The 26,258-nt window shown below is 48.0% G+C and overlaps 1 protein-coding gene across 1 annotated transcript in view; it reads left to right on the top strand.

The window, feature by feature from the left end:
- FAM102B (family with sequence similarity 102 member B) overlaps positions 1-26,258 on the top strand; it is a 53,721-nt gene that overhangs the window by 12,517 nt on the left and 14,946 nt on the right. Inside the window, exons 2-5 of the mRNA XM_045816779.1 lie at positions 9,061-9,181; positions 14,525-14,554; positions 19,016-19,132; positions 21,683-21,729. Of these exons, the coding sequence (XP_045672735.1) occupies positions 9,061-9,181; positions 14,525-14,554; positions 19,016-19,132; positions 21,683-21,729 (315 nt within the window). The remainder of the gene's footprint in view (positions 1-9,060; positions 9,182-14,524; positions 14,555-19,015; positions 19,133-21,682; positions 21,730-26,258) is intronic.

Raw genomic sequence — 26,258 nt, 5'->3', positions numbered from 1 at the left:
CTGGCAGCTAGTGGGGCGTGCACAGGGGAAGCAGCAGAAGCCTTGAGTACAGTTGTCTTCCGTTTGGAACGTTTGCTAAAGTAAAGCAAAGAAGAAGAGTAGAACTCAGTAAAACGGGGGGAACCAGGAACAAGCAACAACAATTTTACTTTACGTATTTATTTTTAAGAGAGAGACTTGAACATGACTGTAGTTTGGGGCAAAGCAGTAGTATAAAATAAAATAGGGATACAATCCTAAAAACAAACCCATGATTGAAAGTGTGTCTTTCTGTTGTCTGCAAGAAAAAATAAATTTTCTGCCCTGGAACCTGTTTACTTTTTTCAGAAGAAAATTCTCAGGCTTTTCCTAATAGAACAGTGTTTCCAAGCATTGAGACTTGGAAACTAGCTTACACGCCCAAGGCTTGTTGTAACCTAACGAAACGAGGAACTACCGGTAATACTGATTTTGGACTTTACGTGTTTGCTTCATTTCGTTTTAGTGAGTCATCAGGAGCATAGCATTCAAATGAACTCATTTAGTGACATTTTCTTTCTAGTCAAAATTTCATATCTTTCCTGTTTGCAGACTGCAGCCGCATTTCAACAGCAATTTCTGGGAATTCTCTAGTGCTGGTGTCTACGTATAAAGTTATTAACGTTTTATTTTCCATTGTTACCTTTTGAGGCTGATCCAGGAGCTCATAAGGTATTGTGTTTTTAAAAGTATCCCCTCTGTGTACCCTCTGTGTACCATCCTGGACATGAAGGCCTTCCCCTTTTTTTTTTTTTTTTTGGTCTTTCCTTAGGGAATGACTTCCAGAAAACCCAGATGAATATCTCACTTGGACTGCCCCACGGCCAGCACTGTTTCCTCTGTGCAGAAAAGTTTCAGATGTCACAGCTCCAGGAAGGTGGTTAGGAAAGGTTGTTCATACTCCTTGCACAAGACGGGACTTGGTTCCAACATTTTGCTTGTAGGCCCATCAGGAAAGATTCTTTTATAAGCAACCATAAGTTACCTTTATAATTTCTACCAGTGAAGGAAAAATGAACTCCATTATTAAGTCAGTAGTATAGATTGTATGCATTTGCAATCATACACAGTTGAGAACGGGAAACTCATTACACTAATAGAGCGTCAGCCTTCGTGGAGGAACCAGGAGCTCGGTAATTAATAAGCAATCCGAGTACTTGGCATTTCCTAATTTGAGAAGCAGAAAATTAGTACCAGCTGAGAGTAAAAATGAGTCTCAGCCTCTGAGTTCTGTACAGTTAGTCCCTTGTCCCTTGGTTTTTAAGAAATTCAGGAGGACATATTTTCATGCCTGTGCATATAACCTGGTTTTAATGTCCTATGTTCTTGAAGGATTTTTACCTTCATGAAATCGGGAAGTTTTGTGTAGTTTTCTTTTTACTCAGTTTGCCTAGACTGTCTGCTCTACGGTGTATTCTTAAGTTTTTAGTATGAGGTCTTTTCTTCAATTAGGGTTTTTCTATTACTTCGTTTTTTATCGTGTCTTCTTCATCTGTAGTGTCCTTGTTAGGAGTTAGGGGAGTGCTGCTTTGTAGAATGTGAACAATCAGAGCAACACAAATTAATTTTCTAGGATGATAAAATATTTTTGTCAAAAATACTCCTTTTGATACATGGAATCATGAAATTTTTATGCTACATAGCCTCTAGTTTGACACTTCTGAAGGTGCTAGATGAGGGAACTGAAGCCCCAGCTGGTGACATAACTAGTCCAAAGTCACTTGTATAGTTTCTGACAGAAACATCGTGATTCTCTAGCCTTTACTCTTTCCATTATACCCTCCTCATTTCCTTTCACGGCCGTTAAGCTGGAAAGTTGTGAACAGAAACTCTGTTAACTGACAGGTGACATGGGTGCCAGTCTCCCTTTTTTATACTGTTTCAATTGTTTATATACAACGTTTAGAAATGCGCTCAAAAAGTGTATAGAAAGAATGATCTATGACTAGCTATGGGGGAACTTAAAGAATTCACGTCAGTCGGTGATCCAAGTCATATTTTTAGTGCCGACGTTTTTACTCAAAAAAACAATTAACTCGTCTGTCGTACTATAAAAATGGACATAAGTTTGTGTACCTTTTTAAATGAAAGTTTTCATTAGGACACCTGCCAATCACTGAGTGGCAGTCATTCCTGTGTGAGGCGACCCAGGATTTCTGGACCCGTGCACAGGGGATCCTGAGCGAGCACGTGTTCTGAGGACCCGCTGCGCACCCGGTCTCGCCGTGTTTTGTGGATGGAATTTCTCATCAGCGTAGCTCCGGGCAGCGAACCGTGGCCTGTGGGCAAACCTGCCTGAGTGAGAGCTTGTTCTTTTCTCTTCTGCTCCTCATGATGTGGAGGGGCCCCCCATCCTGTCCAAGGCCATCATGTTGTCGTCGTCCCCCCCCCAACCCCGCCCCACCACCATGGCCTGGACACAGCCCCTCTGACATTCTCTGGCGCCATCATTCATTCATGCCCTGTCCGTCCTTGGCTTTTTCTCCTGCCTGGTTCTCTCCTGCCAGCACTAAAGCACACCAAGTCTCCTGCGTGTGACAATGAAATCCACCCTCAACCGCATGTGCCCACCTGGCTGCCACCCCCCATTTTCTCCACTTTATCACCCAAGTATTTGACACCGATCGGCTGTGTTCCTGTTCCACTCCCCATAGTTGTCTGCCTTCCACCCCCACCTTTGCACTGAAACCTCGCTCACCAGCATTATCAGTGCCTGCATTGTTGCTTCTTCCTAGCCTTTATCTCACCCGACCTCTGGGCCCATTATTGTTGAGCAATCCCTCCAAGGTCTTCCCCCATGGTTTGGTTTCCGAGATAACATTGTGTTCTTTGCTTCTCTCTCTGCTGACCTATAGTCCCCTGTGCCTGCCTCCCGTCCCCTCCTACACCAGCCACAGCTCTCCCCTCCTCCTGCCCTGCAGCTCTCCCCTCCTCCTGCCCTGCCACTCTCCTCGAAGGGCCACCTCGTTCCCACGGCCTCCTTGGCCAGTCTGCCATGCTGACGGCTTTCACGTGCATCGACAGCCCGGTCCCCCCCCCGCTTTGAGTTTGGGTCTCTATCTGCCCACCTACCGGGCCTTCCCAAGGAGGGACTCTAGGCTCCTCCACCTCCAAATGCCCGAAGCTGGGCTGTCATCTCCCTCACTGTCCCCCACCAGCAGCAGCACGCCCGAGTGAAAGACACTCTTCTGGGGTTCGGATGTTCTCCACTGAGTGACCGTGTGGCCAGGTGGTGCCTCCAGCCAGCAGTGCCTCTCGGCCGTGAGAGGTCCTTTCGTCCTTAGCTTTGCAATGAAAAGCCACAGTGTTATAGATCTGATTTATCCCCAGAGTCTTAAAATATTTGTTTTTGCCTCAGTCCAAAGCCTCATTTTCAGGAATCTATATCTTTCATAAAATAAATTGCTGTTGAAGAAAACTTCCTACTTGTGATTTAACCATTGTTTCTCTCTGGAGGACAAATGTAAGTGGACTTAGAACTGCTTAGATCCTTGATAATGACAACTTGTAACATTTAGTATTGAGCTCTGCTATAAGCCAGGTGCTATTCCAAACACCATGTATAATAATTCACTTGATTTTCCAAAACTCCCATGACGTGTGGGCATCGTTACCATCCCTGTTTCACAGAGAAGGAAACAGAAGTTCAGGGAGGCTAGCGAATGTGTACGGTGTGACAGCTGCCAAGTGGCAGAGGTGGGATTTGAACCCCAACAGACTGGCTCTGGGTACAGGCTCCTAACTCCCAGCAATAATATCACCTGGCAGAACAGCATACATTCCTGACAGCAGTTTTTTTTTATATCAACATTTCTTTTCTTTTTTTTAAAGATTTTATTTATTTATTTTTAGCAGGGGAAGAGAGGGAGAAAGAGAGGGAGAGAAACATGGATGTGTGGTTGCCTCTCGTGTGCCCCCTACTGGGGAACCTGGCCCACAACCCAGGCATGTGCGCTCACTGAGAATCGAACTGGCGACCTCTTAGTTCGTAGGCTGGCACTCAATCTGCTGAGCCACACCAGCCAGGGCTGTATCACCATTTCTAAAAACTTAAAAATACTTTGAATTACCAAGACATGGCACAATTTTAAATATGTGCCTCAAGTGTACATACGCAGGTCATTCTCAGAGCATTAAGTAGTGCAGTTTACTAGTACCACAACTACGTAGTCACCAAAATAGATCCATCATTTGTATTGTATTTTATAGTTTATTTTTTAAAGAACTTTTAGATTTTCTTGTATTGCATTTAGATTTTCTTTTGATGCATAAACAGCCACAGCAACACTTATCTTCTTGTAAGTCTTCTGCTTTTGAAGTTCACAGTCAGCATCTTGATCGTTTTATCTGGGGAATACTTGGCTCTCCACAGAATCAACACAAACCATGTTGTGTTGCTCTCCTTCTTGAAAGTGGTTAAGCAACTGTGTAAAACTCATAGGAAATTGATGACTCATATAATGGAAAGCATTTACTAATGTGGCTTTTGTCTCAGTTGCCAAGTAGTCTGTTTGTTTCCATGGTAACCTGTCAGTATAACAAATTGTCACAAACTAAGTTTTCCACTTTTTTTTCTTTGTGTGTGTAGTTTGGACAGCCTCCTAACAGCTGTGTGTGTGTGTGTGTGTGTGTGTGTGTGTGTGTGTGCGCGCTCACACTAAAGATTTTCTTATCACAAAAGAATTCTGAGTAATTGCCATAAGCACAGAAATTTTTTTTTTACAGAAAAATATTTTATTTACTGAAATTGTTTAAGACTCCAGGGCTATTATGTTGACATTACAAAACCTAAAAGATTATTTAAATTAACATATCTATTACTACTTGAGTTCCTATTTCTGAAGGCCATCGTCAACAATTATTTAAGCTGATAATTTTTTTTTTATTTTTTAAATACGTTTTCACATTTATTTATTTATTTTTAAGATTTTATTTACTTATTTTTAGAGAGGGAAGGGAGGGAGAGAGAGAGAGAAACATCACTGTGCGGTTGCTGGGGGCTGTGGCCTGCAACCCAGGCATGTGCCCTGACTGGGAATCGAACCTGTGATGCTTTGGTTCGCAGGCTGCACTCAGTCCACTGAGCTACGCCTGCCAGGGCTTAAGCTGATAAATTTTTAAAATATTGGTTTATTTGAAATATGCAGGGGTGAGCAAAAGCAGGTTTACAGTTGTGAATATGTGAAACAGTTTATTCTTGTATCATTATTTATTATTTTCCATATGAATGACCGTAAACCTGCTTTTGCCCACCCCTGTGTGTATGTAATCATAGGAGGGAGAATCTGCCACAGACAAGGCAGGGAAAAGGAAATTAGGACCGTGTCCTGGGGGACGAGGACTTACGGAACGACAGAGAAAGCCAAGTCAGCTGGTTCTTGCCAGCCCTTCCCGGGGACAGAGTTCGGGGACGGGGACTGGCAGACACCGAGCTCCTCAGGGAAACCAAGGCAGCCGCGTCACATAGGACACCTGGCTTTCTTTCACCCGAAGGCTGAGTCGGGAACGATTGTTAGAGGAGGTGATGACGAAAGGAGGGGAGTTTGAGTTAAACTGGTGAGTAAGGGAAGTTGAAAGGGGGAGTACAGGGTGTACAGGAACAAAGGTGTACAGGTGAGAGAGGACCAGTGTGACAAAAGGGGGGAGCCACCAGCACAATGAGACAGGAGGGGTCAGGACAGGAGGCTGAGCAGGGGCCTCGTCGTGAAGGAGCTGGGACCACATCCTCCAAGATGCAGGGAAGCAGTGCAGGATTTCACACAGAGGAGAGACATCTCAGATTCATGTCTTAGAAGGAGCTCTCCTGTGCAGCGAGGAAGGTAGCTTTGCTCGAGGACCGTTTGGGAGGCTGTTGCCGTACTCCAGAGAAGCTCTGTTGAGGGGCTGAATTAGAGTGGGGGCGGGGGTGAAGTAACACAGACAAGACTCGGTAGCTGGGACTGCTCACAGGTGGCCCACGCACGGCACTTCTTCATTCAGGAACAAATTTTTGTGGAGTGCTGGCTGTCTTTGGCAACGTCCTGTCCAGGGCGCTCGCTGGGCTCTTACTTTCTGCCTTCATCCTCCCCGGGTTTCTCCTCCAGGAAGGACCCTCTATGGTGTGGCATTGTAAGTTAATGAATGGACACATTTCGTAGCCCTCACTCGTTCCCACCTGATCCCTTGGCTCACTAGACCTTCTCACTCTCACGGGAGAGAACCTGCTCCGTAGCCCCGCATGTGTGGCAGGCACACAGCCTCCTGCGTCCGCACAGTGTCGTAACCCGCAGCTGGATCTGAGCTTCCTTGGGCCTGCGTTGGGCGGGGCTATGCAGGTTATGAAAAATATGCACAATAGGTTCCAGAGCGTTTTATCAATACATTAATTTTATTTTATATTTTTAGCTCTGTTGAGATATAATTGGCAAATTAATTGTATATATTTAAACATATACAACTGGATGTTTTGATGTATGTATATTCATTGTGAAATGACCACCACAATCAAGCTAATTAACATCCATCACACCCTGGCTGGCGTGGCTCAGTGGATTGGGCGCAGGCCTGCAAACCAAAGGGTCACCGGTTCAATTCCCAGTCAGGGCACGTGCCTGGGTTACAAGCTAGGTCCCCCTAGGCACATGAGAGGCAACCACACATTGATGTTTCTCTCCCTCTCTTCCTCCCTTATCCTCTCTAAAAAATAAATAAAATCTTTGAAAAGAAAACAAACATCCATCACCCCACATAGTTTCCCTTTTTTCTCTAGAACACTTAAGATCCACTCTCTGGGCACATTTCAAGTGCACAGTACACTATTGTTAACTGAGTTCACCATGCAGCACATGAGACCTCCAGAACTGGCTCGTCTTGCATAACTGAATTTTGTCCCCTCGGATCCACACCACCCCCCCCACCCCACCCCCCACTTCTCCCACTTCCCAGCCCCTGGCAACCACCAGCCTACCCTGTGCTTCTGTGAGCTGGACCATTTTAGATTCACTTTTGGTAAGTTGTATGTTTCTAGGAATTTATTGATTTTTTTCTAGCTTGCCTAATTTGTTGGCATACAATTGTTCATATTAGTCCCCTAAAGTTCTGTTTGTTTCTGAGGCGTTCATTGCAATGCCTCCTCCTTCATTTGTGATTTTTGTCTTGTCTTTGTCTTTGTCTTAGTCTAGCTCAGGGTTTGGTGATTTTTTTCTCCCTGTTGTTTTTCTGTTCTCTATTTGATTGATGTCTACCGTCATCTTTACTATTTCCTCCTCCCTTCTGTTAAATGAAACAGCCGTTTCTGCCTCCCCTGAGCCTCTTTTCTTCTCCTGGCAGAGACTCTGTGTTGTTACATGTGCCTTTTGCTGTTTGTTTCAGTCTGTCTTTCGTGTTAAGAGCCTTTCCTCATGTGTAACTACAAGGCACTAAAAGTTCCTTAGAAGCTTTGCTCATGTGGAGAATGTTTTCACTGTAGATTGAGCTGGTTGAGTCATTTTTCTGGGAACCCTCAACACCCACCTCCTTAGATCTTTTCTTTGGGGGGCGGGTCAGATGCCCCAGAGAATGTTCTTCCCACATCATGAAGAACATATTCTGAGGAATCCGGGTAGGGGAAGAAAATTGGAGGCCTCAGCACTCAGTGAGTCGTCCGGCATCCTCCACCCTCTTACTCCCCTAGCTCCCACCCCCTTCCGCCCCTAGCTCCACCCCTACCTCCCCTAGCTCCACCCCCTTCCTCCCTTAGCTCCACCCCTACCCCACCTCCACTGGTCAGGTCCTGCAGAGGTCCCTCTGCTTTACTCTCAGGAGGAGCTAGTCCCCTGGCCGGGTCAGGGAGAGGATCTGGGAGTTGTTTCCACGACAGTGTTCGGTCCTTGCTTCTGCCCTTGGGCCCCCCTTCCTTCCACCTGGAGACCCCGCCCTTGCCTCTCACCACGGCCAGCTCAGGGTCCGGCGCCCTGCAGCTTGCTCCATCGGTTCTCCCTTGTCCATCCCTGGCTGCTTATTCTTGTCTCCCCTCCGGTTCTCTCTGTCCTGGTGAAATGATGCCCTAACCATTAAATGGAACGTTTTGGGGAGGAAGCCCTCGTCCTGCCATCTTTAACTAGAAGTTCCTATGTACTTTTTAGGGAACGTTGTAATGTTGTCTTTGGTTCCCAGCCCCACATCAGTGTCTGAGTGACAGGAACAACCGAGTGCCTTGAAGCTCAGCCCACTCCCGAAAGGCCCCCCAAGCCCCCGGGCATCCAAGCTGCAGAGGCCCTGGCTGAGGCCGCCCTCGGGTCTGGAGGCCAAGGGAGGTTGAGAAGGAAGCAACAGTTTAAAAAATTTTGGCTTTTGATTCCCAGTCAGGGCACATGCCTGGGTTGCAGGTCAGGTCCCCAGTAGGGGGCACACAAGAGGCAACCACACATTGATGTTTCTCTCTTTTTCTCTCCTTTCCCCTCTCTCTAAATAAATATATTTTTTTAAATTCTGGCTTTTTTTTTTCCTCTTTGTGATTCCCATTATTATTCACCAGTTTTTAAAGAGTGTTTACTCTGAGTGTGCAGGAGAGTTTTGCTCGCCCTCCCCCCACCCCCGGGGATGCCTCCACAGCCTGGCACGCGTTGTGCCTCCGGGTCCGTCCTTGGCCGGGCGACTTCCATCTGCCTGTGCTGTGACCGTGCAAATTAGTCGCCCCCCTCCTCCCCGCCGCTGGATTGCAAGGGGAACGCTCCTCAGGGCACATACACATTCTCCTCACATCATCATTAATGAAATCATCTAAAGCTTCCTATTGCAAAATAAAATAAAATGGCTAAAGTTACCGTGTGAAACCTGTGACAGAAGATCTGCCCTTGGCTCCCATTTGCGTGTGTGTTTGTGTGTATCTAAACATGCATGTGCACACCACACACACACACACATGCTTGGGTTTCCCACTGAGCCACACCAGCCAGGGCTAAAGACTGGCTTTTGATAGGTCCCTTTGGCCCTGCAGGCTTGGGTGGAAGCGTGTGTGTGCTGTTTCGTCATGTCATCAGTAACAGTTCATTAACCGGTTCTTTTTCTCCCCCCCCCCCCCAGGGAGGTGGTGCAAGCCAACTGTGTTCGCTGGAGGAAGAAGTTCTCGTTCATGTGCAAAATGAGCGCGAGCGCCGCCACGGGCATCCTGGATCCTTGTGTCTACAGGGTGTCTGTGCGCAAGGTACAAAAATAGCCTGTCAGGAGCCATAATTAGTCCCCTGGTCACGGCCGCTCTTTATTTAGCTCCGCTTCCTCCTCAGAACTGTTGCAGGCAACTCTGCCTCACGCCCGCAGCACAAACTCAAGCGCCTTTGACAGACACGGTGGGGAATCTGAGGTTGTGAATTAAGGTGTGTGAGAGCCTCATCTCACGGCCGGCCGTGGTGCCTGTGAGTGTTAGCCTCGTTGGTGTTGCTTGGGGGGCTGTGTGTCTGCATCCTGCTGGTCATTGACTTCCTCTTTGTTAGACAGTATTTTAGGAACCTCACATGTGTGCTGTCTACCAACAGCCCCGAAAGTAGGGGTGCTTTTTCTCCATTTTCAGGGAAACTCGGGCTCAGAGAGGTGGTTACTTGTCCAAATTCACATGGCTAGTAAGTGGCAAAGTAGGGACTCAAGCTCAAGTTTTTCTAATTCCAAGTTCATATTCTCTCTCATATGTATATATGTATACACACACACACACACACACACACACACACACACACACACACATGATATATATATCTTCTTTCCACATGTCAGGTCGAAAGCATATTACCAATAATCTACAAAAATGGCAGCCTCGGATGGTTCAACTTAATCATATATAAGTATGCAATCCTACCATTTTTTGTGTATGAAAAAGAAGAATCTGTTCACCACCCCTACTAGCGAATTAAACTACCAGCTTTAAAATGTCAAGCTGACACATAAAACTGACCGTCACAGACCTCCAAGTTCAAGTTCCCTGTGCCAGCTCCCTGGAGCTGCTCTAAGGAAGCACCGTGAGGCGGGCGGGTGAAAGCAACTCGGTGCACACAGCGCCGCCGTACACGGATGATGTGTTCTAGAGTTGCGCCCCTGAATTGAGACCTATATAAGTTTACTAACCAATGCCACCCCAATAAATTCACTGAACATTAAAAAATTAAATTAAAAAATAAGTAAAAACAAAAAGACAAAGCTACCAAGATGCACTGTCTTACAGTCCTGGGGCCCGGAAGTCGGAGTCAGGGTGGCGCAGGGCCGCGCTCCCTCTGGAGGCGCTGGGGGAGAAACTCTTGCGCTCCCCTCTCCCGCCTCCCGGCAGGCAGCTGCAGGCAGCCACAGGCATCCCCTGGCTTGGAGATGCGTCCCTCCAGTTCCACGCTGTCTCCTCTCTTTGCGTCGTCACATCGTCTTCCCTCCGTGTGTGTCTGTGACTTTACTGAAACGTCTCCTTTTTAAATAAGGACACGAGCCGTAATGCATTAGAACCTCATGCTAGTTACATTACTCTTCAAAGACTCTATTTCCAAAGAGGGTCACATGCTGAGGTACTGGAGGTTAGGACCTCAGTGTATCTTTTGTGGGGGAGAGACCTACAATGTAATTCATAACCGGCCTAAGGCCATAATAAACCTGGGGATTTATATTTCTGAAGTTAATGGAGCAGCTTGTTCCAGATCACCCCTCCCTCTGACAACAACCAGGAAAGCGAGACAACGTGTTAAAAATAGCCGCTGGAAGGCACCAGAAGCTGCCTGGGGAGTAGGACTTAGGATCACAGGTAACAGACGGGGAAAGAGTCGAGCCTGCCGTTCAGCATTGCTCTGACCCTCAGAGCCTGTGCTGATGTGCACGCGGTGGTTAAGAGGCTGAGCCAAACGCAATGGCAGAGAAGGTGAGAAGCTGAACTGAGAGTCCAGCAGTTTACAGATTTAAAGGGACAAAAACTGGAGCCCAGGACCCGTGGAACATGCCCCACGCTTTTCACTGGGACTCTCGAAGGGTCTCAGCCTGGAAGGAGGAGTATAGTGGAAGTAGATCGGCCCTTACAAAGACTAACTCAGCTTTAATCGGCTCAGTCCTTGCTTAGATGAAGGTGATCTGCCCCAATCTCACTACTCACCAGAAGCAAGTGTATGTGTTTTTTAAAGGTTTTATTTATTGTTTTAGAGAGAAGGGAAGGAAGGGAGGAACAGAGGGAGAAAAAACATCACTGTGTGAGAGAAACATCGATCGGTTGCCTCTTGCATGCCCCCAACTGGGGACCTACACCTCTCGGTTTACAGGACAACACCCAATGCACTGAGCCACACCAGTCAGGGTGCAAAGGTGTATTTTCTCTGAAGGAAAATAGCATTACTCTGAACCTCAGAATATTTCTTCAAGTTTTCATGCACAGAAATCACCAAGCATACCCAGAGACATGACTGCGTGACCAAAAATCAAAAGAAAAAACTAGGGGGATGGCTCCAGAGGGCGGAGTCCATGCTGTGTCCCTCACTCTAGGGAAATGCAGGCATGCAAACAGTATTTGCGCAAAGAGGAAATAAATGAAAGGACTGATTTTAAAGCCCACACTTCAGAGAACTAATTTTTAACTCAATTAAAGCTTGATGCTCAAAAAACTTTCAAGAACAAGGAAAAGAAAATAATAATAAAAAGAGACCCAAAGATATTGGAAGACCAGAGACAAACTTTTCCAATAAACATAATTAGTGAACAATATGGGGACTTCCATTAGAAAACTAGAAACTATTTAAAAAGAAGCAAATTGAATTCTAGAACTAAAAAAAAAAAAAACAGTAACTGAAATGGAAAGCTAAATAAGTGAAACTCAACCTCAACAGGTAGATTGAACAGCAGGTTTACCACAACTCAAAAAAAGCGTTGGTAAACCGGGAAAGAAGACAGAAGAAAGCATCCAGCGTAGATCACAGAGAGAAAAGGGGTGGGATGCACAGAAAAGAGTGTAAGATTCGGGAAACGGGGGAAAGGTCTAGCATGCAGGTGATTGGAGCCCTAGAAGGAGAGGGGAGAGGGCGTGGCTGAGAATCTTCTAGACGAATGAGAAACACCAGCCGCAGCTCTGGAAGTACCTCGGACCCCACTTAGGAGAAACAGCAGAGCCGGGCGCGCGCGGATGAGAGACGGGACCAGCCCGGCTTGGAGAAAACGTGGCGAGGGGAAGCTGCTGGCGAGGAGGCTGGGGGCGCTAGATCAGGGAGGGCCTCACAGGCCACAGCGAGGAGTTTCGATGTATTCTAACTACAGTGGGAACCCGGTTCAAGGTTTTAATAAGGAGAGACGTGGCTTCTAAGATCACTTCTGCTGCCGTGTAGAGGATGAATCGCAAGGAGACCACGCGGGTGTTGGGGACAGTTTAGGTGAGGATTGCAGGGCGTGTTTTGGCTTGGGGTTGTAACAGGGGAGACGGTGTGATTTGGGGTGTGTCTTGAAGGCAGACCCCCCCCCCAGATGTGGCAAATGAGGGGGAAAAGAAGAATTGAGGATAACTCTTGCCCCTTGTGCCTGAGTGAATGGGTAGACGACTATGCTATGTATTGAAATGGCAAAAACTCCGTGGAACAACTGCAGGGACAATAGTCAGATCAGCCCGGTCCTGTTCTGGCCATGGTTAAGGTTGGCGTGTCTGCAGGACGTCAAGCGGACAGTTCAGTAGGCATTTAAAAACCCTAGTCTGGAAATCGGGGGGGAGTTTAGACTAGAGCTAGAGATTTGAGAGTCGTTCAGCTCACCTTTTTTTTTTTTTAATTTAGAGCCATAGACTTGAATGGGATCACCCAGGGAGAAAGTATAGAGAACGATCTTAGGCCAAATCCCGAATCCCTCTAACACTCAGAGACAGTCCACATTACTGTTAGCGGGTCCAAGAAAGGGGCAAGAATTCATTCAGCCCCACGTCACCTCTCACGTGCCTTTGGCCATATCCTGGTCACCCTGCCAGAGCACAAAGGAAGGGAGAAGATGCAGTCATTCCTTTATTTGGGGTAGCCAGATGTCCAGTTAAAAATAGAGGATTCTGTTAGTATGGAGAGAGGGAGAATGGATAAGTGGGGTACAGGCAGCATTCTTTCTCCGGAAGTTGAATCCAGGGGTAGGTCCGGCGGGGAGAGTGGGCAGGAGTGGCTGGCGAGGCAGCAGAATCAGGCATTGGGGCGCCACGGACTTCAGGAAGACAAGGACGTGAGCTGGAGGAGGAGGGTAAGCTCGCCACGTGCTGCTGGGAGATTAAGGTGAAAACAGAGGCTTTGGCTTTAACAAAAGCGGAGGTCACTGGCAATCTTAAGAGCTGCTGCAGCCGCAAAGCGAGGACAGACACCAGCTGGAGGAGACTGAATAGAGAGCAGGATGCAGCATTTTCAGTTAAGTCTTTTGAGGAGTTTGGCTGCAGAGGAGAGCGAAGAAAAGAATCAGCTAAGAGAGACAGGGATCATCTGAAAAAAGTTCAGTGGTGGTTTTTGTTTTTTTTTGCTGTGGTGTTTTTTTGTTTGTTTGTTTGTTTTGCTGTGTTTAATGAAGAGTGCTATTAAGGAATATGATGAAAACCTAATAAAGAAGAAAAATTCAGTGATTCGTAAGGGGGTTAGACAGAGGACATGGCCACACCTTACCCCAGTGGGGCAGCAGAGGGCAGAGGAAGCAGATAGTCATGAATAATAGAATTTACCATCAATTGCTTCTGAACTTATTTAAATTCGACACTTTAAAGATGGAAATGGTAGATAATACATTATGTATCTCGTTTCTGCAAGAACGATAAAAACCAACTCCATCCAGCAAATGCATTTTTAAAAGTTGGGGGGGTAGGGAGGAGTTTGGCCCTAATTATACACACGTGAACAGTGTTTATTGTGTGCTAGGCATAGCCCCACGCTTATTCTCACATGTGTGTGATATCCTAAATCCAGAGATTTGGCAAATTAATATACAGCTTCATATGTTAACTGAATCTTAGCTATATGTTATTTTTTATTCTTTTTCACTTTTGCCAGTCTTGTTCACATTAGATGACAGGGAGTCTTGCCATATATATATATATATAAAAGTAAAGTATAAAGTAAGGTATATATAATGTGCTATCATTTGAGTGAGAGGGGAATATCTAATCTGTCTATATGCATGGAGCATCTTTTGGGCAATTCCTAAACATTGATAACAGTGGTTGTCTCCAGAGCTAGGGTTTTGACTCTTACTGAAATCTTTCTACAGTGTGTTAACATGGGTAACTAAGTGATTTAACCTTTCTTTGGTGATTCGGGTTCTTGCAATATGTCCAAGACCTTTTGGCCATTTCTTCAGCAAATGGATCAAATATTAGCATGTCTTCTCACCATTTGCTGCTTTCAGATTTAAGCTAAATTCTCAATAAAAATTTTGGTCCTTTGGAGCATCTAAGTAGTTGGATTTAAGATCATCAGAACTATACTATCTAGATTTGCCAGGATTTAAATGTCTACTTAGAATTATTTGATGTGTATTTCATTTTAAATCCTTAGTCATGTGATAGCCTAATAGTGTTTTTTATCTTTGGCAGGAATTAAAAGGTGGAAAAGCTTATGCAAAGGTAAGTAAATGGTCTTCAACTCTTTTGGGTTGTGTGATATCACTCACTGCTATTTATAAACTTAAAGATTAAATAGTTTGCTCTTCTAATTGCCAGTCAAATAGGGTGTTTTTAAGTAAAGAGATCAAACAGTCGGCTTCAACAATTACTTAGGCGTGTTCTTCGTAAAGACTGGTTCCAGGAGGTTCTTGAGTTTCAGTGTGCCAAATGGAAGATGATCGCCGGTGTGCGTTAAGCAGTAGCATCCATTCATTCATTCTCCCAAGAGGTACTTCCAGTCCCGCCTCCCCAGCAGAATAGAGCCCCTCCTCTGTGCCCTTCTACACTCTGTGTGTGTGGGATCTCTACTGTTCTTTGTACTTGCACTACCTGGGTGGAATTACTAGAGGGTGTGTGCACCTTTTTTGTTGACCAGAAGGAATTAGTGATACTCCCAGAAACCCGCATGTTCCTCCTTCATTTCCAGTTTCCGTGATGGCATCTCCATCCATCAGCATCCGAGCCAAGGCCCGGGGCACTCGTTCCAGCCATCACGTCTGCCCAGCTCCCTGAAACTAGCAGGTTGCCATGTCAGTTAGGATGCTCTTTGCTATGAGGAGCAGCAAACCCTCCTCACCCAGAGGTTTTTTTAATCTCGAAAAACAAGTAGATGCAAGATAGAGCTGCTCTGGGATTGGTAAATCCACTGACTGGAGAGGCCAGGATTGGTTGATCCACTGACTGGAGAGTGTCATCAAGAACCCGAGCTACGTTCCTCTTTGTGCTTTCATTCCCTCCGTGTTGGCTTTGTTGTTGGCCAGCTCCCTCTGTGGTTACCGGGAGGCTGGCTGCTGAAGTTGTAGTCAACACTCCCTTAGGACAAAATCCAGCTGCTTCCCCATGGGCGACTCTTTTTGAGTGAGAAAGCTTCCCCTGGACGGCCCTCAGAGGACTTCCCCGTGCCTGTCATTGGCCACAGCTGGATCATAGGTTCATTCCTAATCCAGTCATGAACAATAGGAATGGATTGGCATGGTTCATTTAGACGAATCACGATTTAACAAGGAGCTAGAGGTTGGGAAGCTTTCCTTGTGCATGTGGATGAGCTAAGAGTAGACACTCAGATAAAATCAGGGCTCTGCCAGTAAGGAACATCAGGGCATGGAATGGTGGGTGGGCAGACAGCAGGGTCTGCTGTGATTGACAGCTCCTCTTGCTTTTTCCCTACCAGGAGCCCTTAAAACCATCTCCTCTCCATTCCCAAGGGCACCGCATTAGGTTATGCCGTTTATCTCTTATTTAAAACCTGCGCTGGCCAGCTATTTTTTGTTCTCTGTCTGCATTGTCTTCCTCCAGTCCTTCCTCTATATGGCCAGAGCGATCATTCGAAAATTCAGACACGGTCACATCACCCCCTCACTTTCCGTTTGTCAGCAGCTGTCTGTTTCCCGTGAAGGGACGTGAAGTCTTTAACCCCACATATTAGACCCGTCTTGGGTGGCACATGACCTACTTGCACGTGCGTGTGCACACGCACCCTGGGGCTTACACACCCACACTCGCCCCATGCTCAGACACACGGCCTCCTGCACTCCCTGCTCTCGTGCGTCTGCCCGCGGAGCCTCTGCCCTGGGACCCGTACTCCCTGCCATGCGTGTGCTTCTCCCCTCTCTTGTCCTGGCAGCTCCGCTGTCCTTGAACTCTCGGCCTGCTCATCCCTCCCCGCTGAGAAGTTCGCTCTTCTCCCTTTCGTGCAGCGGTGTCCCCTGCTAGCACGGCACATAGATTTCTATAGGAGCTTTTCTGTCTTCCCTTGTTAAAAACCGTGAGCTCCTTGAGAATAGGGATGATCCATATATATATATATATTCCTAACGCCTAGCATTTGCCGGAATGTAGATGCTCAGAATTTTGGGGGGAAATGAAGTAATATCGACCACAGAGACCATTTTAATGAGACAGTTACCTCAGAGAAGCCGAAGGGAAGTCGTAAGGACGTGTAGACTCTCAGGTACCTCCCTAGAGTGGAAGCTCTTCCAAGACAGCCCTTGTCTGTCCCGTTCATCACCGTTTCCATCGCCTGGAACAGGGCCTGGTGCATCAGAGGTGCCAAGTACATGCTGCCCTTCGGCCTAAAACATCCCACTGACCTACCCCACCTTTTAATATGCTCTCTTAATGGGGACCGCCCAGATGCTTTTCTCTTTGACTTTCCTTCTGCCTAACAACACTGTGATACCAGCGTTCCCACAGTGGATGGTAAGCCAGTGGGTTGTTTTTTATTCAGTGAGTGGGTATTAACCGCATACCATGGGCCAGACAGTGTTCCTGGCACTGTTCCAAGCACTGGAGCTGCAGCAGCAGACAAAGCTGACCAAGTCCCTGCCTTTGTGGAGCTCACGTTCTAGTAGAGGGCTGGGGGAGGGGGGCAGACAGTAAACAAAGTACATGTGACATCTGTGTGTACGTACTAGGGGGGAAATAAAGCAGATCAGGGGTGAAAGGTGAGGACTCCAGTGCAGCAGAGGGAGCAGGCGAGGTGGGGTCAGGAAAGCCCCTTTAGAGAGGTGACACTGGACCATAGACCTGAGTGGAGCGAGGAAGACAGTGACAAGGAAATCTGAGAGGGAGTCTCTCAGGCACAAGAACGGCCAAAGGCCTTGAGGTGCACCTGGCATTTTCAAGGGAAAGGACATTGTGGCTACAGCGGGGAGATAAAGCTGATGAGGCGGCCAGGGTCAGAGGGGCCGCAGACATGGGCAACTTTTTCAAGGAGCTTTGCAATGAAGGGGGAGAAGAAAGACAGTTCAGGAGACTGGAGAGAGATGCGGGGTGAGGTTTGTGTGCTGGTGGGAATGACCCAGCAGAGGAGGCAGATCTCAGAGTGCAAGAGAGGGAGCAAGAGGGGGGCGGCCGGCCTCAGACCGGAGCGCAGCCGGTTCACCTCCAGGAAGTGGGGAGGCAAGTCCATGGGCACAGGTGCAGGCAGGTGAGTGGATGTGGCCGCTGATGAGAGCTTGTGAAAGTTCAGCGCTGTTTTGATGGCTTTCATCTTCTGGTGAATGAGGACGCAAGGCATCAGCACCGAGTGCAGATGCGGAGGAAGTGTTGGAGGGTCAAAGGGAAAGGCGAGTGGATGAGATAGGGCATGTGGATGGTGTGGGGTCACGTGGCCACACGAGTCTTCACGTGCACACTTACATGTGGCTTTGGCCTGGACGCACCCAGGCTCTTTGGCCGACCTGTTGAAGCCCCTAAAAGAGGCAGTAAGACCAGAGGCACTATGTGAAAATTAGGTCGATGTGACCTGTGGCATGATGTGTTCTGATTCACTGTATGCGGGGCTTGTGGCCCTTTAACTGGACTCTTAAGTTCTTATTCTCCATTCTTTTTGTACCACGTCAAAGCTCCTAAAATGATGCTCCAGTCTGCAACTAAAATCTTCATCTCAAATGTCATGCATATTGCCCCATGTGTTACTAAAATCTTAAAGTAAGTAACTTAAAAAAAGCATAGCAGTGTTTCACATGGTCAGTAGTCTTTATTATACATGTAGAGAAATGTGCTTAATTGTAGATGCAAAACTTTTTGTTGTTGTTGTTAACCAAAAACCTATGTACACTTGGTCATGCAGAATAGACTTAATTTGTTCTTTAAAAAAGATATGATGGGGTTGACCGCTTGGAAACACAGTCAAGGGTTGATGGACATCAGAGGAAAGACTGGAGGGCAGCCTGTGGCAGCAGCAGAAGACAGTGACCAGGGAGGAACGGGTCTGAGCCGGACTTCTGTAGAGCAGCCCCGAGGGCTGGTGTGGGGCTGAGCTCTGGGGAAGGGAAGAAGTAGGGTTTTTCAAGAAAGACTCAGCGCAAGGGCGATCAGCAAGACAAGGTTATGGAAGGTGCCAAAGGAGAAGGGGTTTGTACCAACAAACGTGTATGACGTGTATGTAAATCATTCTAGTTCTTGAGTGGAGAGTGACTCTAATAACCTGCAGCTGCCTGCAGCCACCAGGGGCTGCCTGGGAATAAAGGCGGAAGCAGAGTAGGAAGAAGCAAGTCTGGTCAGTGTCCTGTACGTCCCTGCACATGACCTTGATTGGTTTGCTAGTGTTTCCTCTAGTTCAAGTACCCCTGCTCCTTGCAATGAGTTCAGTTGCTGAATATGCATTATTTATTTGTACCACAACAGTTATATATTTTAATGTGTACAGAAGAATACATTTAGCACATCAAATCCGTGATTTCAAAGATTGCATTGCTTAAAATGAGTACATTAGGGAATACATTTTTTACCAGAAATGAGCCAATTTAAAGACACACACTAAGCAGATAATAGAGCAGGTATTGTTAAGGTAGCAACAATTGCAAATGATGGCAGTTTGCAATAACTTGTCTAGAACGTGAGGTGAATGTTTATTTTAAGAAGAATATGATAGAAGCCTAGTAGATATTCTTAGTAATTTTTTTTTTCTTTTCGCAGCTGGGCTTTGCAGATCTAAACCTGGCAGAGTTCGCTGGGTCGGGAACTACCACTCGCCGCTGTTTGCTGGAAGGCTACGACACCAAAAACACGAGACAGGATAATTCCATCCTTAAAGTAAGCACCTTTCAAGATGTACATGTCAACACACGAGGTTCTCTGCCTTTAAGTAAGCCTGGCTGTCTGCTGTCAAGGGCAAGATGGGAGTCGCTACTGATGATCCCATGAGCTGAGCACACCACTGAAATGCTCACCAGCTAGGGCAAAGACTACCCAAGTCCCAGAATCACAGACACAGTGGAGAGTCACAGAATTTCACCTTCCTGACCCTCAGGGGTTTCTCTCTGGTGCCGTGGCCACTCAGGGGTCAGCGCACTGAACCACCATGGCCTCGGGCTCGTGGGCAGGAGGGAGTGTGGTGAATGAGCACCTGCAAATGCTTATAGCTCCCAAACGGTGATTTCCAGAGCAGCTGTGGTGGCCACACAGCAGTCACTGGGTCCTCTTCGAACCAGTGGATTAACAGTCGGAAGTCACTGTGGGTGTCTGCCCACTTGTTTCCAAGTACCATCCGGAGCCGAACATTCTGGTGGCCCCGGGCAGAATACACTAAATGAGACTGTTTGAGAAAGTGTTTGTAAAGTGCCTTGCACCTAGGAAGACTCACTGGATAAACTTCTTGCTGTATTTTAGTTAGGTTATCTAAATGATAAGAAATGAAAAGTGCCCCTTGATCCTTGGTCCTCGTCTCCCTCCGTTGCTGTCCCCTGGGTATGCCCAGCCCTAATCAGACCCTTCCGTCCCCCGTGGGTCTGTGTCCTGTTGTCGAACCAAGTGCGGCTGGAGTCACCAACACCGTGCTCACCGCCAGCAAACAGCCACACCCTGCTTCCCGTGTAAGCTTCCTTTCCCGGTGATCTAGGTGTTCTTTTCCCTTTACTTTTGTAACCATTTTTTTATTTTTCAATTACAGTTGATACACAACATTATATTAGTTTCAGGTGTACACCCTAGTGATTGGACATTATTATAACTTACTCAGTGATCATCCCAATAAATTCACATCCATCTGACACCACACAGAGTTACTAGAATATCATGCACTGTATTTCCTACGCTGCACTCCACGTCCCTGTAACTACCAACTTGTACTTGTCAATCAGTTCACCTTTGTCACCATCCCTCTGACCCCGGTGCCTCTCGAGGCGCTGGAGCTCTGAGGAGCGAGTCCGAGTGAGTCCGCATGCGGGCCCTTTAAGAGGAGAGCCTGGGACTCCAGAACCTTCCGTCTCCCTCGGCCACTGTCCCCGGGGTTTTACAGCCACACCTTGGTATTCTTTTTCGTGGCTTTTCTCCTCGTGTCTCCACACGCCACTCTGGTGGTTTTGCATCATCCTTTATTAAGAAAACAGATGCCGTTAAACTCAAATTCTCTCCTCTTCCCATCACAGAGTTTATGTCTTCTGGTCTCTCCAGCCCTGTCATCCTCTCTGCTTCGTGTTACAATGAATGAAGTGTCCCTCTGCCTGGGAGAAGTCTGTCTGTCCTTCCTCCTAGGTTCTAGAATCTGAAACTTGCCCAATCCAGAGCTCCGCCCCTTGGGGGATCTCTTTACCTAATCCTCTCTCTCTTGAATGTGAACCATCCTCATTAACATAGAAGGAAAGGGCTCTGGCAACTTCTCACCTCCTCCAGCCAGGACTCACTTCTGTCTTCCACCTCCCTGCGGTGTCTTGAAAGCTGCCCGCACCTTCCTCATCTCCAGCTCCAGCTCCAAAGCGCTGTTTTGGTGGAGCTGGAGACCAGACTGTCAAGTTCTGTGTCAGGAGAGGTGGTGAGGAAGCAGCAGCACAGCACACGTACGTGTCAGCCATTAGTGGGAAACAGGCAGTCTTCATTAAGACCACGAGTTTTAGTAACATTCCACTCTGGGTCTAGACCCCTTTGCTAGCTTCCTGACCTTGAAAATATCACTTAACCTCCCAGACTTAAAATAGAAGCATTAATCTCTCTTAGAAGCTCTGAAGATTAAATGAAATAATCCACATAAAACCCTTATCGTAGGCCCGGCATATACTATGTTCTCCAGTCATGATCATTGTTAATGTCAGTGACGACTGGCATTGTCACCATTAGTCCCAGAAGAACGTAAGAAGATCCCGTGGCTGACCCTTAAAGGCAGCCAGCAACTAGTGAACAGCCGCATGTCAGAAAATGTCGGCAACGCCTTCAACCCTGATCTAAAGCTGGGGCGAAGGCGGGAAGCGTTCTGCTCTTGCCAGCCACCCGCAGGCACCCCGTGAAGTGACAACAGGGCCGGGAGGGGACAGCACGGCCGGCCAGCTGGCAGGCGACGCCGAGACAAACTCGCCCAGCACAGCACTCCCGGGGCCCCTGCGGCTGAAGCACTTGCCCTCCGTTTCTGCGCGTTCCACCCTGATTTTTGCAGTGACACGGTTCTGAGTGTTAGCAAGGACGTTCAGTCCACGTCTGCATAAAGCGGCAGTTCCACGCTGGGCGTAAAACAGTTCAGCCGTCACGTCACTCAGCCTTCCTGCAGAGCAGGCCCCGAGCGCGCGGCCGCGGAGGCTGCGTGAGTGCTCGGAGCCGGGCCTCCCCCGCCGGGAGACCCTGTGGGGTCACCGTGTCTCCTTTCCTTCCGTCTAGGTTTTAATCAGCATGCAGCTGATGTCCGGGGACCCGTGCTTCAAAACGTAAGTCGATGCTCAGTGAATGAGTTATTCCCCTGGAAGTTACAATAGTGACTGACTTGTTTCAGGGTTGGGGTTCCCATTTTGTAGTGTTTACAAGCTAATACCAGTGAAAGGCCAGTTGCTCCCCTGGGTGACCCCCCGACCCTCAGAGGAGAAGGTGCTGTAACCTATTGCCTGGGAGTGCAGCACACCCTGGATCGTTTAAACCCTGCGCCTTTTGTCATCTTCAGGTTTTAGGTGGAATCATACACGTTAAAACTTTTCAGTCGAGCTCCCTGGACTTCCTCATGGCTTGAACAGACACCTGGTGCCGTACCTTGTGCCGGGCCGTCTTCTAGACGTGACAGAGAGAGCAGGGGGCACGGGCAGGGTCCCTGGCACCTTGGAGCCTGTGCTCTGAAACAGGCAACAGACTGAGGAGGGATCCTGTGACGGAAGGGTGGCCGCGAGTGCTCTGGCGACACGTAACTCGGGGTGGAAGGACCGTCCGTCCATGGTGGGGAGAGCTGTCGCTGTTTTACAGGGAACAGTCGGGGAGACGGTACTGGAGTGGAGACCCGAAGGAGGCGGGAGCAGGCCCCGCAGGCCTTCGGGGAGGAGCGTGCTTGGCGTGCCCGAGTGACTGCCAGGGGACCAGCCTGTGGGCAACAGCGTGAGGGAGGGGGAAGGTGCTAGGAGACGAGACCAGCTGATGAAGGGTTTTGTGGGCCGTTGTAGTGATAGTCTCATCGGCGACTTACAATCTGAATGAGGTGAAAAGCTCCCGGAGGGTATAGAGCAGAGGAGTAACGTGGTCTGACTTACGGCTGCGGGTGGGGAGCCGTTTGGGGAGCCGTTTGGGGGAGCAGGGAAGGGGGCAGGGGTGGGGAGAACAGGTAGATGAGTTGGGCGGCCGCTTCAGCGATCCGGGGTTGAGGCCTGAGAAACCAGGAGAGTGGTTTTCCTGTGTGTTGAAACGGGAGGGTGTCCGAGAGGTTCTCCAGGAAGGTCAGATTGGGCGTTGGATACATTAGGTTTAAAATCCCAATTTACATCCAGCCGGCGCATTGAGGAGGCAGCTGGATACATCACTGCAGGGTTGAGTGGGAAGCCCAGGCTGGCGACACGACTCAGGACCATGACATCAGCAGCACCTCGAGAGACACCCGTTAAAGCCACGAGGTCTGGTTAAAGGACCCAGAGGGAGTGGATACAAAGAAAGAAAAGTGCAGCAGTGTGGGGCCCTCCAGCACGTGAGAGGCTGGGGCCAGGGAAGAACCAGCCAGGAACAACCAGGGCGGTGGGAGGAAGGAACCCAAGGAAAGGACTGTCCGGAAACCAAGGAACTTGTTTCAAAAAGGAGGCAGTGATCGATGGCGTCACACACTAGGGAAGTAGATCAGGGAAACGGACTGAGGGCTGACCTTCGGCTTTTGCGGCCTGGACGTCATCGGCGACCTTGTCAAGCACTTTGGCAGCATGCCCTTGGATGAGGGCCTCATGGAAGGGGGTTACGACCTTGGATGACGGCCTCATGGAAGGGGGTTATGACCTTAGATGACGTCCTCATGGAAGGGCATTATGACCTTAGATGATGGCCTCATGGAAGGGGGTTACGACCTTGGATGAGGGCCTCATGGAAGGGGGTTACTACCTTAGATGACGGCCTCATGGAAGGGGGTTACGAAGGGTTTGGGAAGAGATTTGGAGACGGTGAGTGCAGTCGGGTTCCCCCCTCTGCTGTTTTACTTTCTGCAATTTCAGTTATCCACAGTCATCCGTGGTCCAAAAATATTATATGGAAAATTTCAGAAATACACAGCTCATAAGTTTTAAGGCTCATGCCATTCTGAGTAGCATCGGGGAACCCCATGCCAACCCACCCTGTCCCCCTGGGATTTAAATCACCCCGTAGTCCAGCGTCTCCGCTCTGGACACACTGACCCACTGTCCATCACCTGGTAGCCGTCTGGCTCATCAGATCGACTCCTACGGCATCACAGTGCTTGTGTGCCGACAACCCTGACGGTGTTGTTGCCATTGCTCTATGTTATTATTACGCGTCGTTGCTGTTAATCCCTCACAGTGCTGAATTTGCACGTCAACCTTTACCGTAGGTATGTGCGTGCAGGAAAACAGGACATGCAGGGTTCGGGGCTGTCCACAGTTGGGACACGCACCCCACAGACAAGGGGGCACGGCTGGGTTTGTCCGCGGCCGGGAGTGGCCCAGTCGAGAGGGAGAAGCGTGGTGCAGAGGGGACAGGAAAACTGCCGGAACCGTGCCTTGGGTTGTCGAGGGGGAGCAAGGCAGGGAGCGTGGCCACAGATGCAGGTACATGAGGAGGGGAAGCACGCGGAAGTTATTTTCACATTGCTCCTGGTTTCCGAGTGAAATGGGAAGCCAGGCGACCCCAGAGGAGCAGGGCGGTGAGGTGCGGAGGTGGGGGTTGGGGAGAGAGGGGGAGGCTGTAAAAGGCTCTCGGAGAGCAGATCTAGAGCGTGAACAGAATGGGAGGAAGTAGGGGTTGCCTGTCAGCGATCTGCAAGACACTCAATAATTAAACATGAAAGCTAATTAGATGTTATTTAAATATCTGAGAAGAATATGTTTAGAAAAGGAAGCATTAATTATGTCCCTGTGCATCATCAACTCTATGTTTTAATAGCAACATCTATGTAGTTTTCTTCTTACAAACCATTTCATGAGGATGAAAATATACGTCTTAATATAAATCAATTATCGATTGAAACTACGTGTTTTCCTCTGACTTAGCCTTCCTCTGCTGTCTTCTCTCAAACCATCATTTCCTGGCTTTTTTCTTAGTTTCCTGTTCTCTCGGGACTAAACCATTTTCACTATACTCTTTTTGGTTTCATGGGCAACAGTGTTTTTCTGTTACTTTAGGGTAAAAGGAGAAAATGAATAGCAAAACTTAGTGGGAGAAAATGAATTCATCCTTTCTTCTCGTGGGCTTTTCCCGAACAGTCTCTCTCGCTGGCCCTTTCTCTGCCATGTTCCCTCCCTGCTTGCAACACCCAAATGCTAAAACGCTCAAAACTAGGTCCCCTTGGGTTCTGTGTCAGCACCACAAATACAGTTCTGACAGACTAGAGTTTATATTTGTGGAGACTTTTATAGTTTATTAGAATAAACAGGCATCACCTCATCACAAGAGAAGTTAAAATATTTCTTGGGAGAATCAAACCGCCAATATTTGTTTTATCTTTGAATGTCTGAAATTGTGCAACTTTCAGTGGAAAAAGGGCAATTCTCCCACCTACACATACTGAGTAGGAATTGAACAGGAAAATGTTCGAACTACCGATACAAAAAAGTAAATTTTTTATCAAGTTATATTTTAACATATATCAAATATGTAAAATCACAGTACTCCTTTATGGCTGAAAAGAATGTTGGAAGTTATCTAGTTTGGTGATTTGTTTTCCAGAATATTTAGCCACAAATTAATGTACGCAACTGTATTATGAATTCTAGCATGTAACATTTTTCTAGCGAGGGTCAGAGGTGCAATACCCTCCCACCCCTATGAAAGGAGCTTCATGAAGACAATTCAAAAGCGTCTGTATAATCCAAGTTCAAGGCACAGAGCAACTGAGTGACCTGTGTATTCGCCTGCAGGGCACAGGTTTAAGTGACTGCTGGAGCGGCTCAGTCCGCTCTTCCCTCCGCTTGTGCCTGCCTTTGAATTTTTCATGATGCAATGTTTTTAAAATCTAGGAAAACAAGAGAGGAAAAAGATTTTAAAAATGCAAACACGAAAAGGAAAGGAAACACACACACCCCCGCCCCCCCCAAAAAAAAAAAAACGAGCAGGGCTGACCCTTGACACCCTCAGGTTTGAGTGCAGGTTGGGATGTTTTATGGGCAGAGAGTCTGGGGCACAGATGGTGGGGTTTTTCTGAGGCAGGTTTGCGCTGGGAGGCCGACGCAGATGGAAGAGACCACCGGTAAGGCAGCCTCCAGCCACCTGCCCTCAGGTCCACTTGGGGGTTCTCTGCAGCTCGTCAGACACCCACCGCCTCCTGCAGGAGAGCGGAACCGACCCAGGACAGAAAGCCACCACCGGCGCTGACAAAGGGAAAGGGTGTTTTGAGAGGACAGCCATACACAGTACCGGCGTTCGGTCACGGTGGCGACACAGCTCTGGGGGTGCCATGACCCTCTGGAATAGCGAGGGCTCGGGAGCGTTTATACTCCAGAAGGAAGGAAATCACCATTCGTCAAGACGATCTAACGAATATTCCAGGCTCCCAGTTTAATTCGTAACTCTGCAACTTGAGTATTTTCCATATTTTTAAGTGAGGATGTGGAGTCTTGGGGTCCCGGGATGCACCCCTTCATTTGGTACCTGTGTCCCCGGTGCCTGCCCTGTGCCGAGACACTCACCAAACTGAATCACGACCAGCTGCCACTCTGGAGGACCCACAGTCTCCAGAGGGTGTGGGAGATGGACACACGGCCTGCGGGGTTACGGAGGCCCGGAGGACAGGGGTCCCCAACCACTTTTCTGGGGCGTCTTCACCAAG

This window comes from Phyllostomus hastatus, unplaced genomic scaffold (assembly GCF_019186645.2).
Source record: "Phyllostomus hastatus isolate PE091 unplaced genomic scaffold, TTU_PhHast_1.1 phas_scaffold_216, whole genome shotgun sequence".
Lineage (NCBI taxonomy): Eukaryota > Metazoa > Chordata > Mammalia > Chiroptera > Phyllostomidae > Phyllostomus > Phyllostomus hastatus.
This window is presented reverse-complemented; position numbering and strand designations above follow the sequence as displayed.